The 15,796-nt window shown below is 35.3% G+C and overlaps 1 protein-coding gene across 4 annotated transcripts in view; it reads left to right on the top strand.

The window, feature by feature from the left end:
- Nucleotides 1-15,796, top strand: part of NCOA1 (nuclear receptor coactivator 1) — a 251,961-nt gene that overhangs the window by 158,786 nt on the left and 77,379 nt on the right. For all 4 annotated transcript variants that reach the window (XM_069493836.1, XM_069493835.1, XM_069493832.1 and 1 more), the window contains exons 6-7: nt 1,168-1,334; nt 7,838-7,935. In XM_069493836.1, coding sequence (XP_069349937.1) covers nt 1,168-1,334; nt 7,838-7,935 — 265 coding nt within the window. The remainder of the gene's footprint in view (nt 1-1,167; nt 1,335-7,837; nt 7,936-15,796) is intronic.

Below are 15,796 nucleotides of genomic sequence, written 5' to 3'. Positions count from 1 at the left end.
AGTTTTAAAATTTGGTTTTATTTTGTACCATTTCTTAATATTTTGTTGATGTAGATAAATACATTTGATTAGTTGACTTGGTTCTTTTCAACTTACTATATTGTTGTATAAATGTTATTGCTTTTGTAGTCTTTAATATTATTAAGAAAAGTAAATGGTATTTTAATTGTTAATTATGAGTGTTTTAGCAACTGATCTTTCCCCATGCCTCTCTTTTTTCTACCGCTTTTATATGCAGCCAAATGACTTCAATTGCTGCTTATAAAACAAAGAGCTACTTGTGACCGATCTTTCCTATTATGTTAGTTTAATAATGGAAAAATTTCAAAGTAATACTTTATTGTCTTTATATGTGTTACATAAAGCAAGGTGCCTGATGACTTGATTAAATAAACCAAAACTAAAAACTGGAAAGCAAAAATGAACACTATTCATTCAGTACATTCAGTATGATTAAAAAAAAGTGCTAGCTGTTTGTACTGTTGTTGCTTGTTCTCATAATTTTGCTTTAAGGTAAATCACATTTGATTTTTTATTGCACTTACAAGAACTTATAAGTAGATGGTTTTTTCTATTTTTTTAAGACAAAGCTGTCTACAAAAGACATTGTTCACTGTACCTTTGTCTCTAATTATTGTTCATTTTTTTTTACCTTTGAATGGATACTTTTTTATTTTTGATTGAGGACCAGCTAATGGTCTAATTACTATAAGAATTAATATTTTATCAGATTTCTAATTACAATTTATTTGAATTCTAATATAGTCTGCCCTGCTTAATTTATAACAAACTTATTTTAAAATTCAGATGTTCTATTTCAAGGAATTATTTAGACTGTAAAATAGTTCCAAATGCAACTAGTATGTTTCCTTCTAATATCTAGTAAACATTGGTTATTTGAAAATATTCAAGGTAAAGAAATAATTGGAGAAATACATCTGTTATAGCAGTCATTCACTCTTATCCATTTTAGCCAGAATTGTTTTCTGCACTTTAGTATTTTGCAGTGTCTGTTTGTTATATGTGAATTAAATTTCTTTCTAACACTGGTTTTACATTCTGGATAAAAATAAGGATCTCTCTAAATGTGTAGATATTAAATGCTTGATCAGAGCAGGAAATATGGTGATATAAATGTACACTAACTGGATTTTCTTTGTGCAACAGTACTGAAAAGAGGCGCAGGGAGCAAGAAAATAAATATTTAGAAGAGCTAGCTGAGTTATTGTCTGCCAACATTAGTGACATTGACAGCTTGAGTGTAAAACCAGACAAATGCAAGATTTTGAAGAAAACAGTCGATCAGATACAGCTGATGAAGAGAATGGAACAAGGTAAAGAAAATGGCTGCGTACTTGGTTATTAAAACATTTATAATATGTGATCTTTTTTATTAAGAAACTGTGTTGAACTTCATAATTTTATTAAAGAAATGTTTTTGTTAAGATGCTACTGGCCGGGCATGGTGGCTCACGCCTGTAATCCTAGCACTCTGGGAGGCCGAGGTGGGCGGATCCTTTGAGCTCAGGAGTTCGAGACCAGCCTGAGCAAGAGCGAGACCCCACCTCTACTAAAAATAGAAAGAAATTATATGGACAGCTAAAAATATATATAGAAAAAATTAGCCGGGCATGGTGGCACATGCCTGTAGTCCCAGCTACTCGGGAGGCTGAGACAGGAGGATCGCTTGAGCTCAGGAGTTTGAGGTTGCTGTGAGCTAGGCTGACGCCACGGCACTCACTCTAGCCTGGGCAACAGAGTGAGACTCTGTCTCAAAAAAAAAAAAAAAAAAGGAAAGATGCTACTAATTTAGAAAGTCGATCTGAGAGTCTTCTTGTTATAACAAAGTGGCCTATTAAGTTAACTTAAAAACTGGTTGCCTTGCGAAGTTATGGGACCCAGTATCATTGAGGATTGAGTTATGGAGGTGGGCCTGAGGCCCTGCTTAGAGTTGAAGGATAGTAACTCCAGAAGGGGAAATCTCTCCACCTGTCTGAGAAAGCTTGCCTCTGCCTGGGCTCTGGGTGGGGAAAACAATCTTCTTTGAAAAAAACTCTGTTGTATTTTTGAGGTTCATATTTATATCACCATATTTACTGGGAATCCCACACCACAAACTCCTGTGTTGCCTGCCAGAAACAAAGGCAAAGCACTTTGAAGGAACATTTTCACAGCCTGGCCTCATGGGAGTGCCACAGAAAAAGTGCTTCTGAGGGTGATTTTATGCCAGAAATTTATATAACATGTGAGTAAATAATCTACAGTGAGTAAGAGCACTAATAACACACAGAAGGACTGGACTCAAAAGAACTTCAGATTATTTGCAGCAATATGAAAAGACTGTAGACAAATATATTTAAAATGATTAAAATTTTATGGTTTTAAGATTTTAGAAGGTGGAAAAAAGATAGCCTAGTGACAACTGATTTAGCGAACAGGAGAATCCATACTGTAAACCTGCAAAGGGAGCTCCAGCAAGAGGCTGTATAGCCTCTTCCTTACTTGGTCTCAGAACACGAACAGCCTGCCTCCTACTCCCTAAGCCAGAGATGGGAGGATTCCTCTGGAGAAAGAGCAATCCAAGGGAAAATTATGTGGGGATGATACTCAGATAAAAAAATTAGCTCCTTATCTTGCCCCTACTCCTCACACTGCTGCTAGTTGGCATTTTAGTACCTCTCACTCTTTAATATGAACAAAAAGTCAAATATTGCATGATACAAAAGAGAACCAACCAAGCAAACAAAGAGAAAAAAGGGAACTCAGAGGAAGCAAAAACAATGCAGGGAACAGAAGAAAACTTAAAAAACAACCAAACAGTTCCTCAGAGACATAAGGGAAGATACTTCATCCATAAAACAAGAATAAGGACCGGGCGCGGTGGCTCACGCCTGTAATCCTAGCACTCTGGGAGGCCGAGGCGGGTGGATCGTTCAAGGTCAGGAATTTGAGACCAGCCTGAGCAAGAGTGAGACCCCCATCTCTACTAAAAATAGAAAGAAATTAGCTGTACAGCTAAAAATATATATAGAAAAAAATTAGCCGGGCATGGTGGCACATGCCTGTAGTCCCAAGTACTCTGGAGGCTGAGGCAGAAGGATTGCTTGAACCCAGGAGTTTGAGGTTGCTGTAAGCTAGACTGACACCACGGATGGCACTCTAGCCCAGGCAATAGAGCGAGACTCTGTCTCAAAAAAAAAAAGAATAAGGTGCTATAAAATGAAACATTCAAAACAAGAAATAGCATAACAGGATAGATGGAAAAAACTTTACGTTGTTTCTACTCTATGCCTCCTCACATCCTCTGCCACGACCAGTTCCAGGTACTCTCTGTCTCAGGTATTTATACTTGCTGTTCCCTCTATCTGGAATGCTCTTTCCCTAGACATCCATGTGGCTCACTCACCCGTATTATGTCTTTGCTCAAATATGTCTTCTCAATTAAATTGGCCCTAACTACTCTATTTAAAATTTACAAAAACCAAAATCTACACATCCCTCTACACCTTCCTTGATTTTTCCCCCCCATGGTACCTTTTTACATCTGACATATTACACATTTTATATATTGTTTTCCTCCTCCCACTAGAGCTCCACAAGGACAAAGATTTTTGTTTGTTCACCACTATATCCTTAATACCCAAAATAGTGTCTGGCTACATAGTAGGCTTTCAGTGAATATTTATTGACTGAATGGATGAAGGGATGAAATTTGAAGAAATCCCTTAGAAAATAAGCAATCAAGCAATGGAAAATAAGAGAAAAGATAAGAAACTTACAGGATTAATTCAGGAGGTATAACATATAACTAGTCCCAGAAAAAGAGAACAGGCCAAATAGAAGAGAAGAAATAAGAGAAAATAGTACCCCCCAAAACCCTTCTCAGAACTAGAGGAATATGTTTCCAGATTGAAAGCCCTCATATAGTGCCCAGCATAATCATTGAAAGAGGAAGAAAAAGAAACTCATACCAATGCATAATTTAGTGACATTTTAAAATCCTAGGGAGAAAAAACAAGATAGAGGAAAAAAACAGGTCTCACACACACTAGATTGTTTTCAGAATAGGTTCAGATTTCTAAAGAGCATTGAAAACTAGGATGCTAGACCTAGAATTCTGTGTTTATCCAAATCAAGTTGAGTGCAAAATAAAAACATTTTCAGACATTCAAAGTCTCAAAAATGTTACCTCCTATTGTACTTTTTTTTAGAACTTTCTATCAAATCGAAGATAGCAAACCTAGAGAGAAAGGCATAGGATCTTAACCCTGGGAAACCGTGGGATCTTAACATAGAATAAAGGTAAAAGGCAACCCAGGATTATAGTTGTGCAGCCTGAAAAATAGCCAATCTCAATTGGAGCAGGTGGATAGAGGACTCCAGGGAATATTTCCATGAAAAAAAAAAAAAAGAAACATATATGAGTATCTGATAACTGACCAAACTGAGAGGAATTTTTCATCTCTGGAGAAAAGTTAGGCTTTAATTAAACTCAGAAAATCTGAAACAAAATATAAGAAAAGAAATATAAATCATAGCATATACACTTGGCTCTTTTATAAAACTTACAGCTGTAGTAACATTAAATATTAATTGCTCTAAAAATTGTTAAAACTATACTACAAGGATGAAGGGAAATGTGTGTGTAGCAGATTCGTATAAGTCAGTCAAATTCTTACCTTTTATGATAGCATGTCAGTAAATCATGTCTAACATGGACAAAATCAGGATATAGAAAACAAACATGTTACTGAGAAGTATGAAGTGTATTAATTAGGATATAGGCCAGCCTACTATGACAAGACACCCAAAATATAGTGGCTTTAAAAAGATAGTCCAGGAGGCTGTCAGGGATTCAGACTCCTTCCATATTTTTCGCTCTGCCATTTCTAGGGTGTTGCCATCATCCATGTGGTCAAACATGGCTCAGCTGTTCATGTCCCAGGTGACAAGAAGGGGAAGAAACTAAGCAGGAAGACATGTTTCTTTCCCTTTATGGATAAGACCCAGAAATTGCACATCACTTCTGTTCACATCCCTTAGGCCAGAAACTAGTCACATAGCCATTCCTACCTTAGGTTTTCCCTAAAATTGTAAACGTTTTGCTTTTCACACATATTTATTTAATCTACTTGGACTTGGTGGTTTATGTTTTTTAGAACAAAAACCTTCCTTACCTCAATATCATAAAACACATGAAATTATGAAGGAAATTTATCTCAAAACTAAATAAGAAACTCTTACACCATAATAATAATAAGACAAATAACCCAATTAAAAAATAGGCAAGACTCTGAATAGACATTTCTCCAAAGAAGACACATTAATATGAATGGCCAGTGAGCACATGAAAAAGATGATCGACATCATTATCCATTAAGGGAATGCAAACAAATCAAAACCACAATGAGATACCACTTCACACCCACTAGGATGGCTATAATCAAAAAGACAGATAATAACAAGTATTGGTGAGGAGAGAAGTCAGAACTCTCATACACTGCTGGTGAGAATGTGAAGTGATGCAATCACTTTGGAAAATAACTCAACAGTTCCTCAAAAGATTAAGCATAGAGATACTGTATAACTCAGTAATTCCACTCCTAGATATATACCCAAGAGAAATGAAAACATACGTCTATTATATAAAAATTTGTACATGAATGTTCACAACTTTCTCATAAATAGCCAAAACGTAGAAACTACCCATATGTCCATCTACTGATGAACAGATAAATGAAATATACCCATATTATGGACTATTATTAGGCAATATATAAAAAGTAAAAAGGTATAAAGTACTGAAAAATACTCCAACATGTTTCAACCTTGAAAACATTATGTTAAGCAAAAGAAGCTCACCCACAAAGGACCACATATTGTGTGATTCCATTTATATAAATATCCAGAATAGGCAAATCCATAGAGACAGAAAGTAAATTGGTGGTTGCCTCAGGCTAGGGGTATTGGAAAAAAGGGGGAGTGACTGATAATGGGAATGAGATTTCTTTTTGGGGTGATGAAAATGTTCTAAAACTGATTAGGGGGATGGTAGTTACACAACTCTGTGAATATACTAAAAACCACTGAATTGTATGCTTTAAATGCATTAATTGTATGATATGTGAATTATAACTCAAGAAAACCATTATAAATATAATAGATAATATTTTATACCACAGATTTGCAAAAATTAAAAACTATGGTAATATCAAATGTCAGTGAGGTTGCAGAAAAACTAAACCAATGGTACAACTTCTTTGGAGAGCAATTCATCAATACGCAGTAATGTTGAAGTTACATAGACCTTATGATCTTGCCATTTCATTTCTAGAATTTACCCTAAAGAAACTGTGACACATGTACAAAGGAGGAAATATTGAAAATAGTTTATTATAGCACTGTAGTAGTCAAAAGGCCCACCAGTAAGGAAATAGACAAATCAACATGGGTTATTTATATAACGTAATACTATGCAGCAGTTAAAATGAATGAATCAAATCTAGATGTATGAATGTGGTTAAATCTCAAACATAATATTGAGTGGAAAGAGTAAGTTGAAAAATTCTATATGGTTGTCCCTTGGTATCTGTAGGGAATTGGTTCCGGGACCTCCCACGGATACTAAAATCTGAGGATACTCGAGTCTCTGATATAAAATGACATAGTATTTGCATATAACCTATGCAAATCCTCCCATATACTTTAAATCATCTCTAGATTACCTATAATACCTACTACAATGTAAATGTTATGTAAATAGTTGTTGTACTGTATTGTTTAGGGAATAATGACCAAAAAAAGTCTGTATATGTTCAGTACGGATGTAATTTTTTAATATGCACAATCCACAGATATAGAGCGCCAACTATATATATGACTGTATATGTTTATGTAAACTTTAAATTATGAAGCAATATGTTATTTATGAAATCATGTAGTAAAAGCATAAAAACGTGCTTATGCCAACCTCAGAATAATGGTTACTTCTGAAAAAGGGGACAGAGGAGGAAGGGTGGCAAGGCTTTAGCTGTTTTTACAACATATATTTATTTAAAAAGGAAAGACCTGAACCAAATGAAGTTAACATCTGTGAAAACTGGATGATGGCTATATGAATGTATGCTATATAATTTTCTGTATTTTGGGGAATATTTTAAATACTTCATATTTTAAACTGAAAAAAATAGATATCTATATTCAATAATACCATATTTGGTTTTTGGTGAACTAACTGGTCTGACAGATTGGAAACATTTATTATTTAAGTATGATGCTGCTTTAAGGTGATGGATTTTTCAACATCACCACACAAAAGAGCTCCAAATCATTTAGCAGTTACAGTTTTATCAGTCAGAGCATCATGACATGAATGTGAAATGTTGGCAAGTTCACGCAGGCTCTCACAAGGAACTATTGTATCTTCATTCTCTCTTCAATGGCAATTGATCAAATCAGAAAAAGAAAGAGAAAAACATGGAAGAAATAATCACTCTTTTACAATTTATCTACTTCTCAAAAACTTCTGGTATGGACTTTTTTAAAAGACTATGTATTTTCTCATTGTTGAAACACTTGACTTGCGCAGTCAGTATTCATATCCTCATGCTATCCCTTACTACTAGTTATATGATTTGGGGCACATTTTTTAACCTCTGTGATGCTCTATTTTATCATCCATAAAAATGAGTATACTTAAGATTAAGTGTGTAAGTGTCTAGATACTACATAAATGTTATTTGAATCTGAAATTAGGTAAATCTATGTCTTCATAAACTTGCCCTTATGGAAATGAGCCCTTTTCAGATATGTGCTTTTTAACGTTTCTTCATTACAGAGAAATCGACAACTGATGACGATGTACAAAAATCAGACATCTCATCAAGTAGTCAAGGAGTGATAGAAAAGGAATCCCTGGGACCTCTTCTTTTGGAGGTAGGTGTCCTCATTGACCCAGAAAGTGATTAAAATCAAATCTTTGTTGTAGCCAATTTGTTCTTTTCTTTATCTTATTTTATGCCTTATATCCAATTAATAAATTAAAAACAAAATAAAATTTTAAAGAACTTTTTATAATTATTTTATTATGAAAACTGACAGTTACTATTTCAGAATGAAATGTGAACAATGAACATGAGAAATTTTCATAAAGGCATCTGAATAGTCAGATGGAAGACTGAAGCCTACTACATGGCTTCGCTTATGGGTTGGTTAGGACTAGTTAAGAAAATAAAACATTGGAATTATTTAGCTAGCTCGTGTTATCTTTATATGTACTGTAGAATTTTACTTTTGAGTGAAGGATGCCTCAGTTTCTTACAGTGAGTATTTTTCTGAAAAGTTTTCTGAATAAAAATTTTTAAATTGTTTGTATAAACATTCCAAGAGAATTACTATTTTAACTATCAGACTTTGTAATATGAAGAACTTTTAAGCTCGAATTATTGTGCAGTTTCCACCCCTGCGTTTCCTGTCTAATCTTTACTCTGTATTCTCAATACAGATGTTTTGTTCCCAAGCATACTGGTCACCTTAAATGCTTCTCTCCTGCATGAATGTTTAAAAACATTCTCTCTCTCTCTCTCTCTTATCCCTCACAGCATATGCCTTTCTATCTCTAGGCCTAATTTTATATATATTTACGTGTGTGTATATATGAATATATGTATGTACACACACATATATATAAAATAATTTCTCCTTTCCTTATTCTTCCTCACGACACTCCTTTCTGGTAAAGTCTCCCTAACAACTCAGACTTGCATAGATCTCTTTATTTTCTATCTCCTTTATATGTTTTGTGCTATTACCCTAACTTGAGAACTCTTTCTTTTGTATTAACCATAATTCCCTCTACCTACCACTAATGTGAAAACAGTCTCAAAATTCAGTTCTTTCTTTTCCAGCCCCAGAAATATGATGTATTCTCATTGCTTCACTTTCATCTCAATAGAGACAGCACCCAAATGTGTACTTCTTGCCTTTACCTCTTCCCATACTTCCTTCCTGTACTTTTAACAAGCTGCTAAATATTTTTGACTCTCCTATTAGCAATTCCCCCCTCAAAATCTAAATTCTTTATTTCCTCTCCACAATATACAAGTGCTTTGTTACTTTACTGGTTTTAATGATTTTTATTAGGAGAACAAACACACAAATTTGTAGAATTGTAAAATATCAATGATATTAGCCATTAAAACAAGGATAGAAACTATTCTCTGAGTGAGTACATACACATGTAATTGGGGTATAGTTATGGATGCTGATTTCTGATTTTATTATTATATTCGTTTCATATCCTGTCAAATTGATTGCATGACACTTGACTACATCTTGGAAAACTGTTGTTACAAGTATAGTAGAAATGTTAATGGTAGAATCTAAGTGGCAGATATACAGATGTTGACTACAAAATTCTTTCAACTTTACTATGTTTTGCAAATTTTTATATAAATTTCTGGAGGAAAATAAATAGGTATCTTATGCTCATTTCCCACTTCCACCCTTGTCTCTGCCTCCTGCTACCACCTGCCACCATTCTACTACTTGATTACAGTTGGGCCTCTCCTGGAGACCTGGTCCATCCTTGCACTGTTGCTTATGTCATCTAGATATACTCTGCAGGATGTTAGTAGACTATTCTTTTTATACCTTCTAGTGTATACAGTTTTTATACCCTTTGAGGGTTCTGTCTGCCCACTTATTGCCCTAAGTTTTTACACTGGCTCCAGAACTTCATATCTCCTTTCAACTCATTAAATAGCTGGGGTTCCTGTAGGAAAAACCGTAATCATTTGAATCCTGGTCTCTCCACATATTCCTCAGTAACCACACAGATAAACAAGGAGAGCAAATAGATTATCCATAAACTGAATGCAGCACAACTGTAAACAGAGAGTACTACTGGTGCACATAAATTTTTACTTTAGTTTATGTAAACATTTGTTATTGCCATATGAGAAAAAGTCCAAAACAATTTAAAATGAACAGACAAATGACAGGAAAGCATCCATTCAAAACTATTATAAGAAGACAAAGTAAGAATTAATTTCTTAGCTGATATTATTACTGTAAAAATTGCTGTGAATCAAAGGAAAACTAACACATTACACATGAATTAAATGTTATTAGGCAAGCATTGTCAAATATGAAAGAACACATCAAATTAGAAACTTCAAAAACAGAATAGAAATGTATTGGTCTTCTAGACCTCAAGGAACTAATAATAATTTTATACGAGCTATACATATATGAAATAGAGACTATAAAATAGAATTGTGAGATTTTGCAGACTTCAAAGTTGCCTTAATTGACAACCTAATATTTTTCCATCTCGTTTTCTTTATTTCCCAGCCTTGTCCCTGTTGACTTAAACTATAAGGAGTTTAATCCAGAGCAGCTAAGACAGAAAAGGCAGAAAAGGTATTAAGAGATTTTCCATTGAATTATCCAGGCTGCAGTCTAGAGCTACACTATTCAATATGGTAGCCACTAGCTATATGTGGCTATTAAAATTTAAATTAAATAAAGTTAAAAATTCAATGTCTGAATCTCACCACCCACATTTGAAATGTTAGGTATCCACATGTGGTTTGTTGCCACTATATTCGACAGCACAGATACAGGATATTTTTTTCATCATTGCAGAAACCTCTAGATCTAAAGTAACCAAATGCCCATCATAATATGAGAAATTCTCATTATTCAGTATTAAATTTATTCCTTTTTTTTTTGTAGACAAAGTGTCGCTTTGTTGCCCTGGCTAGAGTGAGTGCCGTGGCGTCAGCCTAGCTCACAGCAACCTCAAACTCCTGGGCTTAAGCGATCCTACTGCCTCAGCCTCCCAAGTAGCTGGGACTACAGGCATGCGCCACCATGCCTGGCTAATTTTTTCTCTATATATTTTAGTTGGCCAGATAATTTCTTTCTATTTTTAGTAGAGACGGGGTCTTGCTCTTGCTCAGGCTGGTCTCGAACTCCTGACCTTGAGCGATCCACCCGCCTCGGCCTCCCAGAGTGCTAGGATTACAGGCGTGAGCCACCGCGCCCGGCCTAATTTATTCCTTTTTACTTTTAACATAAAGTAAAGTTAACACGAATTAAGAATGGCACATAGTACTCATTAAGTAGCATTATTTTTTTTAAGCTCCCCATTTCTTCTCTTTGCTGTCTAAATTCCTCTGCCTCCTATTCAAAGCTCTGCATTATCTATCTCTTATCCCCTTTATTTCCCATTGCTCCCCAAGAAAAACGTCTCTGTTTCAGTCCAGGTCTCCCTGTACCTTGCATGTACATTCAAGCTTCCTTACTTTGCTTTGTACCATTTTCTACATTTTCCGTGTGGCTTTTGACACTTGTTGATCACCTCCCCCCCGGCCCCCTGCTCTTCCTTAAAACTTCCCATGGCCTGACAGTACTTTCTCCTTTATCTCTGGCTACTCCTCAGCCTCATTCTCAGTTTTCTTTTTCTCTAAGTGCCTCTTAAATGTTAGTATCCCCCAGGATTCTGGCCTTGGTTCTTTCCCTTTTTTAATTCTGTGCGCATTTCCTGGGAAGTTTTATCCATGTCTATGTCTTTATAACATATTCATGTATATATGTATAATATCAATTAGATTTTTCTGATTTCAAGCAACAGACACCAATTCTGACTAAATTAAGCAAATGTGAATTTATTGGAGTGCTATTTGGATATCACAGAACCATGCTTGGAAACAGGATGAAACCAAGACATCTTAAGGAGGCTAGAAAGTAAAAATTTATATGACTGGTCTCTTAAAACCATCCAGGCAGTGTCCTGCTGCTAGAATGAATGTACTCCAGCTATCTTTAGCTTTTTGTACTTCTCAAGGTTCACAGTTAGGGAAGAAGTCTCTCAGTGAGCTGATTAAGAATCCCACAATACCTTATTTAATGGGGAAGAAGTGATTCCCCAGAGGAAATCAGAGTATTCTTTGAGAATGGAAAAGATGATTGTAGTTAAAAACAAATAAACAAGAAACCCAAATGATTACTGTATTTACCTATGTATTGCGAAAGTCTGTCCTTAGCCCAAATCTCTCTTCCAAGTTTCTTTTTCATTGTATCCTGCAGCCTTTTAAACATCTCCATTTGACTGTTCCTTAGTCATTTCAAATGTAATATTTCTAAAGCTAAATTTATACTCCCCCTTTATTTCCTGTTTAAAAAAAGGAAAAAAAGATAAAAGAGAAGACTGTATCCCCCGACGGTATACCCTTTCTCAGGGAAAGGGACTTACCTACCAAAACCCTAAAGTCATTAATAAAGGAGTCGCTACAAATGCTCAGCTCCCACAGCTGCAAGAGGTCACCAAATGCTATTTGTTCTGCCTCTGTTAAGTTCTCTTCTCTCTCTTGCACTTCCATTGCCTTAATTCAGGCTCTTATTTGAACTGGAGTGTCACAATAGCATTGCAGCAGGTCTCCTTCCTCAGATCTGCAGGCCACACCCACCTCCAGAGTCTTTGAAAAAGCAGATCATATCACTCTCTGGCTTAAAAACATTGCCTTAAGATGATCCCCATTGCCTTCAGGATAAATTCCTTATTATTATTATTATTATTTCTGCTTTTCTTTGAAGCTTTTTCTGTTAAATATAACACACACATGACAAGTGGGCATACAGGAAGGCGGCTGCTGTTGCTGCTGCAGCATCATCTTCTTTTTTAATCTCTGAGCTGTTTCCTCTGTGTTGAATGTCCTTTCCACCCCTCATCCACCTGTTACTTCTCTGTATTCTTCAAGCCGTGGCTCTGCTGTAGGGAAGCCTCCTTCAAGAATCCTCACCAATGACAAGCATCCCTTCCCCCACTGTGGGTACCTCCCTTTGTCCTTAACTTCCGTGAGTTCCTCTATTGTACTTTATCATAACTGTGTGTACTTGTCTTTTTCCCCTCAGAGGCTATAAAATTGTTAAGAATTATGTGTTTGATTTCCAGAAATTTGACAAGTGACTGACACTTGGGTGTTAGTCTCATTTAAAGCCCAGGGCTCTTTGAGAAGCTTGGCTAATGTCAACCCTGCTGTGAGACATAAGGTGTTCGTCTTCAAAGGATGACATCCAGGGCAGAGGGGAAAGCTCTCAGATTGATTATGCTGTACTTAATGGACAGGCATTTGTTATTATCTCTGTGTGCAGCACAACGCAAGACCAAGTGTCAGGCTTTAGAGGAACAGGAAGATTCCTTCCCAGGAGCACACTGGAAGTTAATTATATGCACAACATATAAGGGAAACTTATAGAACAAGTAATAGCAGATTATATTAATAGACATACTTTTAGAAAGTAGCGACGTTTCTACAAGTATTTGGGGGGCGGTTTATCTTGTACATGATATTCTTGGAGGCAATAATGCATGAACTTTATAAATTTTTATACTATGTATTTGGCATGAAAAATATGTACAATATTAATGTCAACCATCTCCTTAAAGTTAGCCTATAAATATTATTGCATGATTTTCTTTGGTCAGAAACATTTGGACTAAGTAGTGCCATTTGAGTCAGGATTTTCTTCACTGTCATTTAGCAAACCAACTGTCTTTAGTCTATGCAGAGAGCAAAAGTTTCTATAATTCAACAGAATAGTTTCACACTGTAAATTTTTCAGGGGGTTCTTCAGTATTCTTCTGGAACCTAATCTAGAAAAATTAGAGGGAAGGCTTTAACATTTATTTCTGTTAAGAGAAAAAGCCACATTTTCAGGCTAAATATTTGAATCTGCAAAAGATAACAAATGGTGTCTATTATTTCAGCCTCCAAAATTTGCAGTGTTCGGACTGTCATTTGTAATTTTGTGTGGGATGACTGAATAAAATCGGGCAGTTAAAATTTTCAGTTCCATGTACCTCCTAAATAAAAAACAGAAAATAAGTTGTTATTGTGAATTCACTTGCGGACAAAATAGAAACTGTCCAGCATGTTGTTTTTTGTAAAGAGATGACATTTTCCAACCAGGTACATGCCATCCAATTTTCTGTCGATCACACCATTGTATAAAGCAGCAGAACAGAAGGGGAAAATGATTGTTGTACACACTCAATTGCTTTGCATGGTCTCATGTGAGATAATTGGTGTAAGAATCTTGCCTTTTTAAAAAATATTTGGAAACATCAAAAATGGAAATAAATGATAAAAAGAAAAAAGAAAGTAGAGATGTTTCTACATTCGTAGGAATAGTCTAAAAAACTATTCCCTAAAATGTTACTAATCTCTTGAGGGTAGGATTTTGGCAGATCTTCTAGTATTGACCTCACTTTCATATTTTAAATTTTCTTAAAAGCATATATTTCATTTATAAGAAAAAAACAAGAACTTAAGGAAGATAAATTGTATTTATACTGATTCAATTAGTAGCTAAGAACATTTTTGAAAGAATTTTAAATCTATTTTTTAAAAATCTATATTTTAGTTATTCCTGTGTTTATATAAACTGCAAGGCAAATAAATACATATTGATCATCTACTATGAGATTTATAGTTAATCTGAGCTTATAAAAAAAACAAAGTTAGTTAAATATGAGCATGCTTTCCTGTGTTCATCTAAACCCAAAATACTTTGGCAAAGAGTTTATCTATCTCGTGTTGAGGTTTTAAGATTAACTACATCCCCCTCTCCTTAGCTTTATGAACTAAGTGAGAAATAATCGTAGCAATCAGATAGAATAAAAATAGCCTTATTCTTTGTCTATTAAAGTACAGAAAGGAAAAATAGCTTTATTATTTTTTTCTTGCCAAAGAAAATATTAGCTTTTTTTTTTTTTTTTTTTGAGACAGTCTCTCGTTCTGTTGCCCCAGCTAGAGTGCAGTGGCATCATCATAGCTCACTGCAACCTCAAACTCTTAATCTCAGGTGATCCTCCTGCCTCAGCCTCCTAAGTAGCTGGGACTGCTGGTACTCGCCACCAGGCCCGGCTCACTTTTCTATTTTTAGTAGAGATGGGATATCACTCTTGCTCAGGCTAGTCTCGAACTTCTGACCTCAAGCCATCCTCCCACCTCAGCCTCCCAGAGTAGCAATATTTTTAATAAGAACAATAGGTTGTGCTCCATTATTTATAAAAATCTTGGTTATATTCTTTGTGATGGAATGATTTGGAGATGTATTTATAAGTTTAATTTATTTTAATATTTGGTTTAAATAATAATCTTATCTATTTATCCATTGATGGACACTTAGGTTGATTCTGTATCTTGGCTATTGTGAATAATGCTTCAAGGAACATGGGAGTACAGGTGTATCTTTGACATACTGATTTCATTTCCTTTGGACATATACCCTGTAGTGGGATTGCTGGATCATATAGTAGTTCTTTTTTTAATTTTTTGAGGAACCTCCCTGCTTTTTTCCATAATATAATAGATGTACTAGTTTACATTCCCATCAAGAGTATACAGGATTCTCTTTTCTCCACATCCTCACTGACACTTGTTATATCTTTTTGACAATAGCCATTCTAACAGGTATGAAGTGGTATCTCATTGGGGTCTTAATTTGCATTTTAACCTGAGTATCCAAAAATGGATGAATGGATAAAGAAAATGTGATATACATTCACAGTGGAATACTATTCAGCCTTAAAACAAAAAAAAACAAAGGAAATCCTGTCATTTGCCACAACATGGATGAACCTGGAAGACATGCTAGGTGAAATAAGCCAGGCACAGAAGATTTCACTTATATGTGGAATCTAAGAAAGTCAAATTCATAGCAGAGAGTAGAATGGTGGTTACCAGGGCATGGGGTGAGGGGGGAGGAGATTGGGGAGATGCTGATC

Source organism: Eulemur rufifrons, chromosome 19 (genome assembly GCF_041146395.1).
Source record: "Eulemur rufifrons isolate Redbay chromosome 19, OSU_ERuf_1, whole genome shotgun sequence".
Lineage (NCBI taxonomy): Eukaryota > Metazoa > Chordata > Mammalia > Primates > Lemuridae > Eulemur > Eulemur rufifrons.
Note: the sequence above shows the minus strand (reverse complement) of the source record. Positions and strands in the feature narration are given on the sequence as shown.